The sequence below is a fragment of the Cyprinus carpio genome, chromosome A1, assembly GCF_018340385.1.
Source record: "Cyprinus carpio isolate SPL01 chromosome A1, ASM1834038v1, whole genome shotgun sequence".
NCBI classification, from domain to species: domain Eukaryota; kingdom Metazoa; phylum Chordata; class Actinopteri; order Cypriniformes; family Cyprinidae; genus Cyprinus; species Cyprinus carpio.
The window spans coordinates 24,031,676-24,048,355 of NC_056572.1; the positions used below are offsets into that span (position 1 = coordinate 24,031,676).

General features: G+C 37.4%; 1 protein-coding gene across 3 annotated transcripts in view; it reads right to left on the reverse strand.

The window, feature by feature from the left end:
* LOC109055831 (neuronal membrane glycoprotein M6-a) overlaps positions 1–16,680 on the reverse strand; it is a 46,027-nt gene that overhangs the window by 27,702 nt on the left and 1,645 nt on the right. Inside the window, exon 1 of one of the 3 annotated variants that reach the window (XM_019073015.2) lies at positions 508–985. The exons of 1 other annotated variant lie outside the window; for it this stretch is intronic. In XM_019073015.2, the coding sequence (XP_018928560.1) occupies positions 508–544 (37 nt within the window). In that variant the 5' untranslated portion in view covers positions 545–985. Of the gene's footprint in view, positions 1–507; positions 989–16,680 lie in introns of those variants that run through there. One more of the 3 variants, XM_019073016.2, reaches the window with a different exon arrangement.

Here is a 16,680-nt window from a genome sequence, read left to right on the forward strand (position 1 = left end):
AGTGACAATCGTGTAAAGTAAACAGTTTAACAGACAAAAGGCAGTGAACAGCCACACTAATCTAATCTGACCCTACTGTTTTTGTAATGGCTGCACTGTGGTGATAACCAGAGCAGCCAAATGATGGAAAGAAAGAATGAGCAGGAGAAAGAAAAGAGAGCTGTGACAAACCCTCATTATCCATTAAGACAAGCACAAAAGCATGACACAAATGAGCGCACTGACAATTGTCATTCCCATTGACTGACCAGTGCGCTTAAAACCACACTAGCACCAATTAACAGAAGCACTGGTCTTTATCAACATCACTGCAAATTGTGCTGCAGCCTTTAACAATACAACTACTGATTCTAAAGGCTGTAAAAAATATCATAAAAGTAATTAGTGGCAGTCGCCATCAATAGAGTCTTGCCTGATTGAGATTGTAAACATGCATCAACACAAAGACAAGCGCGAATGATTAAAAAGAAGGGGATGGTGGCGAAGGAAAGCAATTTGACACAATACCTTTCTGGGTCTGTCCCTCTTCCGTGTTCTCTTCCATTGCGGATCAACGCGAGGATTGCAGAAGTGGATAAAATGTAATAATGTCTATACCGGACTGGTCAAGTGGATGAGCGTCTGTGCGCGAGGTGGAGAGATTGAGCGCGCGTGTGAAAGAGCGCGAGCGGGCGTGTGTGCGTGCGTGCGGTGGCTCCGCTGCTCCTGTTCTCGACCGCAGATATCACTCAAAGCGATCTTCAGCTGTCGGTTTATCTGTCTTTCAAACACTGTCCATTGCAAAAGAAAATAGGCGCGTTTTCAAATGTCAAATATTCGTTACATTCACAAATAGATGCGTGGTAATCATCTCTAGGATGTTTGACGAGAGATGTGAGACACTTTGAATGTTGGTAATGCAGGTGTTTTAACAATCTCTTTTCTAGCGCTGATGTAAAATGCACCGCATTGAAAACAACTCCCCGCACTAACAGATGGATGGGTGTATCCTAGTAACCAGCAGGTCCCCCTCCCTTCATCATGCAGACTCCAACATGCAGCACACACACACACACTCCACACCGTGTTAACTTGTGTCATCCTGTGGACAGTAGTGTTTGCTTTTACATCTCATGCCTTTATAGATTCATTTAAGGTCTACTAAAATTAACTGAATCGGTGGGCTCAAACTAGGAAAGGCTGCAGCCATATACCACTGGACAGTTTTGTCTTTGAACCCCACAGAAACAAGAAAGCTGTCTATTATACTTGGGGGTGGGGGGGGTTTTGTTGGCAGTTTCTCACCAAATAGCATCAGCACAGTGTGTATTAAGAGGAAGTACATTAATGAAGCCTTGAAGTAATATTAACAGTATAAACAATTTACTCAAAGTAGCAAATGCAAGTTATTTTAATCTCAATGATGAAAATATACATTAATTTATTCCATATGTAGTGAATTACTCAATACACTAAATCAACAGTGTTGTGACTATAGTGACACAGCAGAGCAATTTCCTTGTAAAGGTTCCTGTCACCTCCAGCTGTTCTGATGGGTGTCAATGACACTCTCGCTAGCAGCATGAAAACTGAACATTTGTTGTCACAATGCTGCCAGCAGACTTGAGAAGCTTGCAACATAAAGAGGTCTGAGATGGCAATAAAGCAACTTTAAAGACTTGAATGTTGCTTTGCATTTTAAATCAGCAAATTGCATAATGTGAGATTATAAATGCATATGGTTATTTAATAGCATAAAGATAAACTGCTTATTTGATAGAACTCTCAGAACCTCTTGAGAATGTGTATGTTAAACGGTTAGTTCACCCAAAAATGAAAATTTTGTCATTAATCACTTACCCCCATGTCCTTCCAAACCAGTAAAAGCTCCGTTCGTCTTTGAAACACAATTAAAGATATTTTGGATGAAAACCTGGAGGCTTGAGACTGTTACATAGACTGCCAAGTAAATAACAGTCAAGGTCCAGAAAAGGTATGAAAGTTGTTGTCAGAATAGTCCATATGCCATCAGATGTGCAATCTGGGTTATATGAATCGATGGGAACACTTTTTGTAAGCAAAGAAAACAAAAATAACAACTTTAATCAATAATTCCTTTGTCAACGGTCTCCTCTGTGTCATTCCATATCACTGTATGCTGTGTCACTTTTTAAAAAGAAAATAATGCATCCATAGAAGAAATAACTATTAACTTTTAAATTATACAAACACAAAAACTCCAAATGTTCTCACTGTCTCACCAAAAAACAATAAAATATTAATCAGAACAATTGTTTTCAACACTGATAATAAGAAGAAATCTTTCTTGAGGGTCAATTCAGCACATTAGAATGATTTCTGAAGGATTATGTGACACTGAAGACTGGTGTAATGACTGCTGAAAAATCAACTTTGCCATCACAGGAATAGATTACATTTTAAAATATATTAAAATAGAAAAATGTTATTTTAAATTGTAACAATATTTCACTGGATTACGGTTTTTACTGTTGTTGTTTTTTTTTTAAATAAATGCAGCCTTGGTGAGTATAAGAGACTTAAAAAAATATCCTAATTATTCCTAACTTTTGAAAGTATGTTTTATATATATATAAAATAGGCAATCAATCAATCAATTAATCAATCAATCTTAACTTCAAAACTGGAATAAGTATTCAGATTCTTTATTCTGCAATTTTCGTGATTGTTCTTCCCAGGTATTTTTTAAGTAGCTGCACATCTGAATTTGGTCTTCGACTTTCTGCTGCTGAACAGCATGACGTTCACTGTGGGTATAGTTTGTTGTTGTTTAAAAGCTCCCCCATCCCAGCAAAGCACCTCTCCATCTTAGAAAGTAATTGGGTTCTTGGTCACCTCCATGACTAAGACCTTGCTGATTTCAATCAATACAAAAGTGAACAGGCAGTAAGCTGTGTGAACAGTCTTGGGGATTTTAAACTTCCAACATTTGACATTTGTAGAGGCATTTTCTACTCCTCAAATCCTTGATTTCATGCCTTTTATATTATCAGCTTTTTCAACCAGATAAATGTCATAGGTGGCATACAAGCCTAGATATTCATCAGAGCCCATCGGATAGAGAAAAGAACCAAAACCAAACAGAACCATAACTTTTTATGAGTGCAAATATTAGCACCAATTTATATTATTCAGTATAATGTTATTGTACTTGAACAATAACATTAGTTAATTACAGGAAATGCTGAATTATTAAATCAAATGAATCACATTATTGTGGGAGACAAGTATCACTGAAAGGACAAGTGGCTTCTGGAGTGTTTTTAATGCCATGCATATTTAAAATACAGATACTGTCCACTGTGTACTTCAACTGCAATTTGCACACCAGTTTTTCAATACAGCATCTGTTTCTGACAAACCTTAACAACAGAGTTGATGGAATGTAATGTAAAGAAGTTTCACACCCATCTTTATCTGATCGCTCACTACACTATAAGTGCAGAGAGTAGAGGATGAAATGTGCTGCTAGGGCCAGCATCCAATCAGAATGCCTTGAGCATTAAAGAAGTGACAGAATTGGGCCTGCACATTTACTACAGAGCTGAGACCAGTCATCCAGTCCAAGATATGGAGAAATGGGACTAGGATTTTTTATTGCCTGATCTTTTGTGAGACAACATTCTGATAAGGGGGTCATGGTTCATTTAAAATAATAAAAATAATAATAATAATGACACAGCATTGCTGATTAAGAGCTGTGGCAAAAGGTAATTAACTGATTTCCCTCAGAATTATAAGAGAGACAGAATTGTGAGATAAAAAAAAGAAACATCAAAAGTAAAATATCCAAACAATAAATTAACTTGTAATTTATAATTTTTATATGATAAAACAACAATACTTTTTTAAGGGGTGAAACTGCATTCATGTATGACTCAAACCACACAAACTGCACAATCCATTCCATTAGTCTCACTACACACTGGACAAGATAGACTGCAATTACTTTCATCTGGCAACACAAATCAATTTTGACCATAACTCGATCAATTAGCCCACTGTGTATAATAATGTTTAATGACATATTTCTGCCGTGATTGATTTTGGTTTGAGTGGAAGCACAAGAAAGCGAGAGAGGAGAGGAGGATTGTGTTAGTAATTGGTTTTAATATGCCAAAGATTCCCTGATGAATTCTTTTGTTGATTACATTCAGAAAGACCAAGAATGTAGGCTGCAATAAATGAAGGATGCTTGAAAACATTGCAATGTAATGGACTGATGTTACCTTGTCTTTATATTTAAAAAGTATATACACATTTGATATCTCTATACAATTTCTATACACATTCTATATATGTATAAATATGTAAAGACACACAAGACTCATTTATAACCCCGTATTCTTTTATCTCACTCTATGAAATACCTTCACTACATCCCTCATTTCAGAGGTGCAGATGCAAACTGGCTTTACACAAATCGCAGTTCATTGAAATGTATGGTGGGAGGAGCCATAAAACCATGCGTGTCACCATGTTGATCCTGTTTCCAACACAATGGCCTAGAGGAGGGGACTAAATGGATTTTTAATGCTACAATAAATGTGTTGATCATTCATGCTGACTTCCATCTATTGATTTTCCTCTGGATGAGCTCACAGATACACTGGTAATTATTTAAATGTTATGCCGATTATCTTTAGCAAACATATCCAGTATGAAACTATAGTTATCATGTATGTGATTCTCTGAATGAAACAACTAATCATCACAGAGGGCCCTATTTTACCAATCTAAGTGCATGGTCTAAAGTGTATGGCACAGGTGCATTTAGGGCGTTTCCGAATCCACTTTTGGTATATTTTTAGTATATTAACGGGAAAAACGGTTGACAATCCCGGCTTGTGGTCTAAAAGGGTTGTCCCTATTCTTTTAATGAGTGATGGGTGTGTTTTTGGGCATAACATTCAATAAACAAATCAGAGTCTCATCTCCCATTCCCTTTAAGAGTAAGTTGCGCTCGAACCATGTCGGATTCACTATTTAAATGACGGAATTTTAAAGGGTTAGTTCACCCAAATATTAAAATTATGTTATTAATGACTCACCCTCATGTCGTTCCAAACCCGTAAGACCTACGTTCATCTTCGGAACACAGTTTAAGATATTTTAGATTTAGTCCGAGAGCTTTCTGTTCCTCCATTGAAAATGTATGTACGGTATACTGTCCACGTCCAGAAAGGTAATAAAAACATCTTCAAAGTAGTCCATGTGACATCAGAGGGTCTGTTAGAATTTTTTGAAGCATCGAAAATACATTTTGGTCCAAAAATAACAAAAACTACCACTTTATTCAGCGTTCTCTTCTCTTCCGTGTCTGTTATGAGCGCGTTCACAGCACTGCAGTTTAGTGATATCCGGTTCGCGAATGAATCACTCGATGTAACCGGATCTTCTTGAACCAGTTCACCAAATCGAACTCAATCGTTTGAAACGGTTCGCGTCTACAATAAGCATTAATCCACAAATGACTTAAGCTGTTAACTTTTTTAATGTGGCTGGGACTCCCTCTGAGTTCAAATAAACCAATTTGGCAACACCAAAGCTCCAAATTCTAATGGCTTAGCCGATGTCTGTCTTGAAACAATAAAGCCAAACAAGGTAGGTTATTTTGGCAGAGTAATAAGAGTCCAGTGTGAGACTCTAACTGCATGTGAAATGCTGTTTCCATGCGGGAAAGTCAGAACACACACAGTATATACATATTATACCTTTTCAAAGCTTATGTACAAAATATGTGCAAATATGTGCCTGTTTTTTTTTTTTTTGTGAGAATGAACATGCTGCAGTCAGATGTCACAGTAAAAAATGCCCAAGTGATACTGCCTTTAACAGTTTATGAAGCTAGGAAAGTCTACAGTTAATAAAGTGAAAGTAAATGAAGTCTTTAGTAATTATGATTGAGATTTTAACCTTAGGCAAGAGGGAACACCTGAGTTATTAATAATGCAGTCGCTATTTTAACAAACTATAAAAATCACTCAAGAGCTTCTTCCGCTAGGCGACCTGACCTGAATACTGGATGGACAAGAGGATAGACAGAAGTACATGTATAAAGTGACTATATATTATAATCAATTTTAAATATTTGTACTGAAATGTAGCAAACCAAAATTATACAGATTTAAGAGTAATTATTATTAAGAGAAATTATAGATAATCTGTTGGTATATATTTAAATATTTGGGCTCCTGCAGGAAATACATTTCTAATAAAGTTATTGCTGACTTTATTACAACTTTATAGGGACAAATGATGCTGGTATATACAGGTCATTAATAGATCTGTCTATGGTCACCTGTTTCTCTGGACGCTGCTCATCTTAGATGAAACTAACAGTTTAATTTGTTCTGGTTGACAGCTGTTTTAGCCTAGTTTATTCATTATGAACAAATATATTAAACATGACAAACAGACAGCTGTGAACTGAGATAACCTATATCATCATGCCATCCGTAAAACAACTGCTCTCACATATAGTGAATATATCGGAGTCCACTATAGTGAACAGAAGCAGTACATTTCAAATGCAGCCCTTGTCTGCAACATAATCAGCTGGCTTTGAACACTATAAATTAGCCTTAGCGTACCACTTGCTGATCACTTGCTCCAGTTTTAGTATATAACCATGGAAACAGACTGCTTCACAGATCTGCATTTTATAGAGAGAGATAGAGACTGAGAGAAAGAGGAGGAAAAACATACAAACAAATGGAAGATTTGATTCCACCCCATAACCTTATTGTGCTGCAATTGCAGATAAAAATGGACTTAGAATACAATAAACTGCCCAAGTGATTATATGATTTAGCCCTAGCATCACAATCTCTCCCAACATTAGATTTATATTTTATTAAACTGCTACGTACCATAGCAAAACTGAATTCTATGATGAATAGGTGGGCTTAAGGTGGTACCATGCATGGATTGGATACCATGGTAGGACAGTGTCAACCAGCAGAGATTCTGCTATTTCATTTATACAAAGGTTTGTGCTATTGAGCAGGACAACTTCACGTTATTTACACTTGAAAGCACTAAAAGAACAGTAATGCAAAATGCTCATATCCCAAACAAGTCAAACTGAACTAGTTACTAATCTGTTTTTAGGCACAACATGAAGCGAAGTTTAGTTGTTTATAGTGCCGAGCAATAATACAACTTGCAGCATTAATACAGAATTCAATGGATAGCAAAGGCGTGCATTAACTGGCTATTTTACAATGGCTTTGAACATGGCTCATCAATTGAATAACTTGACAAACAATTATTAAGAAAAAGACTATTTTACAGTAATGGTTTTACTGTTTGAAGTGTCGAAATGAAGCTGTTTTGCACATAGAGCAGACTTTTATGGGTTATGAATAATTACATGATTGGTTTACGTCCATGACGTTGCAAGTAAAAAGAAAATCAATGAGCTTCAATGAAATGTAATTATCTTTAATCATCTTGAATCAAATTAAAAGTTATTAATTGACTTTATTGATACATATATAAAACCATATTTGTGGTGCTGTATGTACATGACTTCGTTATAAAATTCTAAATTACTCATACCATGATATCATACCATGAAGATTATGTTCATACTACCCACTCCCAGGTGGGCTGTAGAGCAAAAATAAGAATGGGTCGACAAAAGGACACTAGTCTCTCTCTCACTTATCTTGTTTGACCAGATCAGCTAGTGATCTGAAGATGATAGTAAATTATCCCATTTGTTCCTGGTGTTTACTATGTTTTTATCTACAGCTGACACTGTACCGATCTGAAAGACCAGAGTGATGTTGGGTAAAGCCATATCTTGTGTAAATCACACATTTACTGTCATAATGAAATCATAAATGATGGCCTCTCTCAGTCGAAAGGCCACAATGCTTCACTGGCAAGCATGAAACATAATTTCAATAGCAATGGTTATGAATGGTTTCAAGAAAAAGCTTATGTAGCAGAATTAAAAAAAAAAAAAAAAAAAACATTTCATAGTGTACAAGTCAAAAGGATTCTTACAGAACACAAATGTTCATTAATGTGCATCTGATTCCCAATGCATCAATATTTCTTGATACGCTAAGATATTTCAGACATTTCAGATGTAATTATGACAATATTATGATGCTTGTCTTCAAACTTTTTTACATATTAATTTAACTAACATTTAAAAATAAATCATTAAACCATTTAACATTTAAAAATAATTCAGGATTCGTTTTTTGCAGAAGTTTTGTTCCAGAACAAAAATGTTGTTCTTCAACAAAAATAGTTAAGGAAATTATTTAAAGTATATTTATAGTTTACATCTTGATTGTGTTTTTTTAGCATTTCAGTTTAGATGTTAGATTATTTTAAATGTAGGTTATAATAATAATAATAATAATAATTCTGCAGATTGGAAATTTTCTATGGCCACTTAATGGGAACCATTAATGAGAAACCATGAGAAACCATACAAACTACAAAGTGATCTATTAATTACTATTGTTGCACCCTCTACAAATCTAAAATCTGTTTGGTCTTTCCATCAGATGCTGGAACAAGTGACATGAACGTGCACATGTTTTGTTTATCTATCCTCCTCCTACTGCTTGTAAGATGCCACATTCATGCTTCTCAGGGGGTAGTGTTTCCTTTCCAAATTCAGTCAAGTGAATTATATGCATCATGCAAGGAAGTATGAACATTAGAAATTACAGATAAAAAAAGCATGCCTGCACTTACAGTATGAATACCCTCTGCTTCAACATAAGCAATAGATTGAACTATAGATTACGAGACTGTATTAGTGTAATATCATTCCATTAAGAGATTAGAAAGTAACACTCTAATGATGTGTGATACAACTCGTTTTAGTGCACACAGTGAATGTGAACAGTCACGTATAGAAAGTAGTAGTAATCTGATGGCAAGTAGTAATCTGACATTTAAAATAAATAAAGACATAGTCTTTTTGTCTGGCAGAAAGAAAGGGCAAAGACTGTTATTCACAGTAACTTCCTGACAAGGACTGTGAAATAGACAATGAGTTTGACAGCATGCTACTTATAAACCTAGCTATTGTTCTGAATTCCACCTACACACCTCAAGACAGGCAAGTCTACTAGAGCAAAGAAAGCTGCAAAGTGTGTGTGTGTGTGTGTGTGTGTGTGTGTGTGTGTGTGTGTGTGTGTGTGTGTGTGTGTGTGTGTGTGTGTGTGTGTGTGTGTGTGTGTGTGTGCGTGTGAAAGAGAGAGTCATTCTAAAATTCAAGAATTCAAAACAAATTTCTCACTTCAAAGAATAATTCGCTAAAAATATTATTAATAGTATTTTTGCCTAATAGTATTTCCTAAATCAGCAATTAAGAATCTTTACCAATGCACCTTGAAAGTAGTTTTTTATTATTAAGGGAAAACAAAATCCAAAACTACATGGCCCTGTTTGAAAAAGTGTTTGCCCCCTAAACCTAATAACTGGTTGGGCCACCCTTAGCAGCAACAACTGCAATCAAGCGTTTGCGATAACTTGCAATGAGTCTGTTACAGAGCTGTGGAGGAATTTTGGTCCACTCAGCTATGCAGAATTGTTGCAATTCTGCCACACTGAAGGGTTTTCAAGCATGAACCGCCTTTTTAAGGTCATGCCACAGCATATCAGTAGGATTCAGGCTAGGACTTTGACTAGGCCACTCCAAAGTCTTCATTTTGTTTTTCTTCAGCCATTCAGAGGAGGACTTGCTGGTGTGTTTTGGATCATTGTTCTACTGCCGAACCCAAGTTCTCTTTAGCTTGAGGTCACAAACAGATGGCCGGACATTCTCCTTCAGGATTTTTTGGTAAACAGCAGAATTCATGATTCCATTTATCACAGCAATTCTTCCAGGTCCTGAAGCAGCAAAACAGCCCCAGGCCATCACACTACCGCCACTATATTTTACTGTTGGTATGATGTTCTGTTTCTGAAATGCGGTGTTACTTTTATGCCAGACGTAATGGGACACACACCTTCCAAAAAGTTACATTTTTGTTTTGTCAGTCCACAGAGTATTTTCCCAAAAGTCTTGGGGATCATCAAGATGTTTTCTGGCAAAACTGAGATGAGCCTTTATGTTCTTTTTGCTCAGCAGCGTTTTTTGTCTTAGAACTTTGCCATGCAGACCATTTTTGCCCAGTCTCTTTCTTATGGTGGAGTCATGAACACTGACCTTAACTGAGGCAACTGAGGCCTGCAGTTCTTTGGATGTTGTTGCGGGGTCTTCTGTGACCTCTTGGATGAGTCATCGCTGTGCTCTTGGGGTAATTTTGGTCAGCTGGCCACTCCTGAGAAAGTTCTCCACTGTTCCATGTTTTTGCCATTTGTGAATAATGGCTCTCACTGTGGTTCGCTGGAGTCCCAAAGCTTTAGAAATGGCTTTACAACCTTTTCCAGACTGATATATCTCAGTTACTTTCTTATTTTTTTCTGAATTTCTTTGAATCTCGGCATGATGTCTAGCTTTTGAGGATCTTTTGGTGTACTTCACTTTGTCAGGCAGTCTCCTATTTAAGAGATTTCTTGATTGCAAACAGGTGTGGAAGTAATCAGGCCTGGGTGTGGCTAGAGAAATTAAACTCAGGTGTGATAAACCACAGTTTTAACGGGGAACAAACACTTCTTCACACAGGGCCATGTAGTTTTAGATTTTGTTTTCCCTTAACAATAAAAACCTTCATTTAAAAACTGCATGTTGTGTTTACTTGTGTTATCTTTGACTAATATTAAAAAATGTTGATGATCTGAAACATTAAAGTGTGACAAACATGCAAAAAAATAAGAAATCAGGAAGGGGGCCAACACTTTTTCACACCACTGTATATATATAGGTATAGACCGAGTAAATAAATCTTGTAAAACTTTCTGAGTAAATGTAAAGACTGAACTATGTTAATATATAATATACAGCCAAATATATGTAAACAATTTGTAAAGTGCAAATATACATCCAAAATATGTTAACATTTTGAAGTTCTGAGTATAAAGGCGTTTGTAAGCTACAAGACAGATAGCAGCAGTATGACATTAGTGCAAAAAATACTGTAAAGTGTAAAGTGCAGAGAGTATAAAGTGTCCTGTGTGCAATGAAAGAAATGTGGGGTGAACTGTAGATTTTTTTTAAAGTTCAGGAGTAGGTGGAGGGGGGGTAATGGACAGAGTTCAGCTGTTTGAAAACCTGGTGGAGTGAGCCTGAACGCTCCAGTACCTTCTCCATGAGGGCAGAAGGCTGAAATGGAGGCTTAACTGGTGTAAACTATCAGCAGTGATGCTGATGGCTCAGCTAGTGAGGAAGTGGTCCATAAGGGAGGGCAGAGAGAAACAAATGATCTAGGTGGCTGCATTCAATATGCATTCCAGGGTCTTTCGACAGGATGCAGTGCTGCATTCCGTACCACACTGTGATGCAGCTGTTGAGGATGCTTTCAATGGTGCCCCGGTAGAAGAAACACATGATGGGATTTGGGACTCCTGATTTCTTTAATTTCCGGAGGAAGTAGAGGCATGACTGAGCCTTCTTGGCCAGCAATGTGGTGTTTGTCATCCAGGAGAGGTCCTCAGAGATATGCACCCCTAGGAACTTGATGCTGCTCACCCTGTCCAATACGGCACCAATGATGGTTAGTGGAGGGTGCTGTGGAGGTTCTTCTTCTGAAGTCAATGACAAGTTCTTTTGTTTTCCCCACATTGAGGAAGAGATTGTTGTCATCACACCACTGGACCAGTTGGCTCATTCGCTCCTGTAGTTGGCCTCATTGTTGTTGGTTATGAGACCCACTACAGTCATGTCGTCCGCAAACTTGATGATGTGGTTGGTACTGTGACTGGGTACACAATCGTGGGTCAACAGGGTGAAGAGCAGCGGGCTAAGTACACACCCTTGTTGTGCCCCTGTGTTTAAAATGATGGTCTTTCTTTTCCGCCGACCCATACATTTTGTGGTCTCTCTGATAGGAAGTGCAACACCTAGTTACAGAGAGGGGAGTTGAGTCCCAAGCGTCTCAGTTTGTTTATTAGCTGCTGTGGGATGATTGTGTTAAATGCTGAATTAAAATCCAAGAAAAGCATTCGCACATAGGAGGCTTTGGAGTCCAGGTTTGTAAGGGCTGGATGGAGAGCAGCTGAGATGGCATCTTTCATGAACCTGTTGGTTCTGTATGCAAATTGGAATGGGTCGTGGGAGAGAGGAAGGAACAATGGATTTTATGTGCTGCATGACCAGTCGCTCAAAGCACTTCATAATGATGGGGGTCAGTCCAATGGGCCGGTAGTCATTATGGCTGGATGGGAGCGGATTCTTTGGGACTGGAATTATTGTGGTGGCCTTGAAACACTTGGGGACGACTGTTTGACTCAGCAAGATGTTAAAAATATCAGTTAATTCATCCTTGAGTTCTTTGGCACAATCCCTTTGAACCCAACCAGGTATGTTGTCTGGTCCGGCTGCCTTGCGTGGGCTGATCCTCAGAAGGGTGTTTCTCATGCTGTCTGGGGTCAGACACACAGCCTGCTCAATTGGGAAAGGTGGGATGTTCTGTGCCTGTGTGTTGTTTTGGGTCTCAGATCAGACAAATAATCCATTGAGGCAGTTAATCAGGGATATGTCACTGTCACAGGTCGGTGGTAGGGCTTTATAGTTTGTTAGAGTTTGGATGCCTTGCCAGAGACTGTGTCTCTGGTGTTGCTGAAATGTCCAGATATTTTTTATCTGTATTGTTGTTTTGCTTCCCTGATTCCACGGGACATGTTGGCTCTCGCTGTTGCTAGGCCTGCAGTGTCACCAGCTCTAAAGGCTGCGTCCCGAGCCCTCAGAAGCTTGTGAACTTCTCCTGTCAGCCATGGTTTCTGGTTAGCCCAAACACTGATGGTTTTCCTGTGTGTGACGTCATCAGTGCACTTTGGGATGTAAGCACTAACAGCTTCAGTATATTCCTCTGTCTGTGTGGTTGTTGAAAGTTGCTGCTTCTTTAAAGGTGTCCCAGTCTGTTGTGTCAAATCAATCTTTAAGGGCAGACTGAGCCCCCTCTGACCACACACGTACCTCCTTCTTGGTTGGCAGTTAAAATGATTTTGTTGTCCTCTCTCTTCTTAAAAAAGAGAAAAAGAAACAGAAAATATTGGATCCATCATCCAATCCAAGGAGATTGCAGGATTATCCCGGGCGATTCAAAGTTTACTTCAGGATGTCAGTGGCTCAGTTTGATGCTTTGCTAGCGATACTGGAGCCACATATTAAAAAGAAGACCACCATTTTTTGTGAACTCAGTGTGCAAGGACCTATACAGTGCTTTGGGCAGTGAGAAGAAGTGGATCAACTTCCATTCTGGATTTTGGCATTTACCTGTACGGTGGCTCTGAATTGTCAAAACACCTCTCAAATTGCTTGCTACGGATGCAAAAAACGACAAAAGTTTCAGAGGCAATGTGTAAATGTGATTGACACAACGTGAGATTGTATTTATTTTTTAACGTGCGAAAATTTCAGAGGAAACTCTGTGCAAGGGCCTTTAATAAAGCACTGTGGTTCCCCCAAGGTTTACTTTGGCCCTACAGTATTATAGATTGCGAACATTGTGTCTTTTTCACTCACAGTGAAGAATTTCCACACCGAAGACATGATTACATGTGGATGTGAGCATAGGTGTGACATCAAAACGGACCAGCTCAGAATCGGCAGACTGCCGGTCTGGGCCAATCATGCGGCCAATCAGCTCTTTAAGGAAGACTCTTCAAAATCTAATTTCAAATTCTCCTTTGTAAAATTCTACTTCCGTTCCAATGAAAAATAAAAATAAAAAGGTACATACAGGTTATGACCAACAAAAGGGTCAGTAAATAATCTGATTTTTTTTTTTTCTGAATTTCAATGTAGAATATGATATACAGTATGTACATTAAGAATGTAGAATATGTTGAATGAAAGTTAAATGTTAAATACACATAAGACTCAAAAATAACAGACTAAAGAATAACTGTTTATTTGAGGACCGATTCAAACACTGATCCGAGATGTGAAGCTTTTGTTTTGACATGTGCTGTTGTGTTTGTTACTTAACTGACCCTGAGCGTTGCTACAGTAGCTATTGTACTGAAAGGTCAGGTTGGTTGCGTCACATTGCATGGATTCCACAGGGGACTGAATACAGCCCTGGTCACAGTGGACTTGGCTACACCCAAAGCCTTTAAGATTAGAAATATCAAGAAGAAATAGAGGCTACATGGAACAATATGATACAATAAAAGGAAACAATTCAATGGACTAAACTGTGCACAATGCAAAATAGTTGCCTTAAAAACAATCTTCATCTAATTAAAAGATGATTTATTCTGGTTGTAGACTAAAATCAGTAAGCAGACTAACAAAAATACTGCTGAGCAAAAGACTTATGCGCTCCCAGCAAAGATGTCAGTTTTTCCCATCAGCAGTTGATACTGCTCCAGGGTCTAGTTTCCACTAAAGGCTTTGCATAACTAGACTGACAGACAGTGGGAATTCACCGCAGGCCATGATATTTCTCCTAATATTTTAATGGTTTAGACACTAACGTAGTTGTATAAGTGTCTAAAGTACATCTTTTTATCTAATGTTCTCCTCCGAAGTGATGGATTTGGAAGAAATATGGCTATTAGGACACAATAAACAGCCAAATTAATTTGCAAGTCTGAACTAGTAACCATGCTTTTTATTAACAGTGTATCAAACACATTCCCTAATTTTCTATTTGTGGCCTGAGATCATGTTGTTTTAAAACTGCTTAGGGACATAAAAAATCCAGAGTTTCCTCTTAGAATACCAGTGGGCAGATTTCAAGAGGAAGGTTCTTACCACACTAGAGAAATCACTCACAGCCTCAAGATCCACTGCTGTGATTGCATAAACCAGCAGATTTGCTTTCTACCAGAATAAATGAAAATAGTCTCAGAAGGGGGAATGAAAATAGGGAAATATGAAGATGGTTCAAACCTAACTGAACTCTTCTGAGGACTGTTTATTATTCTTTTGGAAATGTTAAATGACATGTCTCAGAAGAGAATAAAGAAAGGAAAATATGTAGGATACAAGCCAGTTTTTGCAGGTTTGGCCAGCTTTGAGAATATATTGTCTGTTTTTGAAATTTTCACTTTGTCATTCCATATAAAGGAAATGGTGGAAAAAAGGACAACCATATCCAAAAGTCACTTACCATATATGGAACAATGGATTTACCAGGTCTTAAGGCCCGTTCACACCAATAAAAAAAACTACATGGTAACTATATTAGTGTAACTATCTATATTACAATGATAGTGTATGTTTATTGTGCACATCTGCACATTCTCACAGCACATACTTTAAAATTTTGACTGAAAGCCAATGTTTTACCATTTATTACCTGAACAGAAAAAGTTCTCAAAAAAAGTGATTCTAAGGATATTGTTCCTCTGTGTTGTTGTTGTTGTTATTGTTATGGTTGTTCCTATAGTTAGATAATTTTTTTAAAACTTTATGGTTATCGTTTTTGGAGTGAACGGGCCTTTAAGCATCACTAATAAACAGAATGCCAGTTGAATGAATATACATTGTGCCATCTGAGTTAAATTATGTACATAGATCAACGGTTTCTGTTCATGTGCTCCTATAAATTTGGGGAAATTACATGTATGTCTGCAAAAAAGAAAATAAAGAATAAAATGTTGTGTGGTGTAACCACATGAAGTAAAAATTAATTTTATATTTTCCTTACATCTTAAATATTACTTTTATCATTAAATCCTCATGAAAGTCCTCATGAAAGCAAAATTGACTTTGTATAATTTGTAAGTGCACATTGCTAGTCTTGAGGTGAACAATTAAAGTGCAATTTAATCACTGGAGGGAAAAAACTGTCATGGTAATCTTTAATCAGAACTTCCAGTTAACGCAGACTTTAAGCTTTAGGGGAGTCTCTTGAAAAACAGTCATGAGGGTTTGCTGGGGTCCTTTCCCAAATAAATAATTTCCTGGTTTTATGTTTGTTTGTTTGTTTGGTTGGTTGGTTTATTTATTTATTTATTTATTCTGCATGCTGTTTGCAACATATAAGTTTGATCTGGTTGACAAACATTTTTCAAATATCAATTAGGAAGCAGTGAAGCAGTTTCAGTATAATATTTCCCCGGTTTTTTTTTTTTTTTTTTTTTTTTTTTTTTTTTTACTATCCCCCTAAGAAATAATAATAAAAGACTATGACAAACTATTTAAGATTTTCCTTTCATTTTTTAATGAGGCTTATTTTCATTGAGAAAATATGTATTCAAGTCGCTGTATGAACTGTTAATGTATTTTTGAATCTATTATTTGAATGAATATTATTCCCCCACTATCGTCACAACACTGTTTCAGTGTTTCGCCAAAAGCAACTGAACAGCTGCGTCATGCAGACGATATATGTTCACAACATATGGAGCTTCCACCTCATACCCATGTGGGCAAAAATACAGATATTGGTGTGGCAGTGGCACACACTGCACTTGTACCCTCACACAGAAACACATACACACGCCTAAGGCACTGGCTGACCTTTTAAATGGACATTTGTAGTAGGACATGGCTGCAGCCTAGGACACAGCATTCCAGTTTTAATTCCATGAACCCCATAAACCCAAACCCATGTTCTGCTCATTAGACCA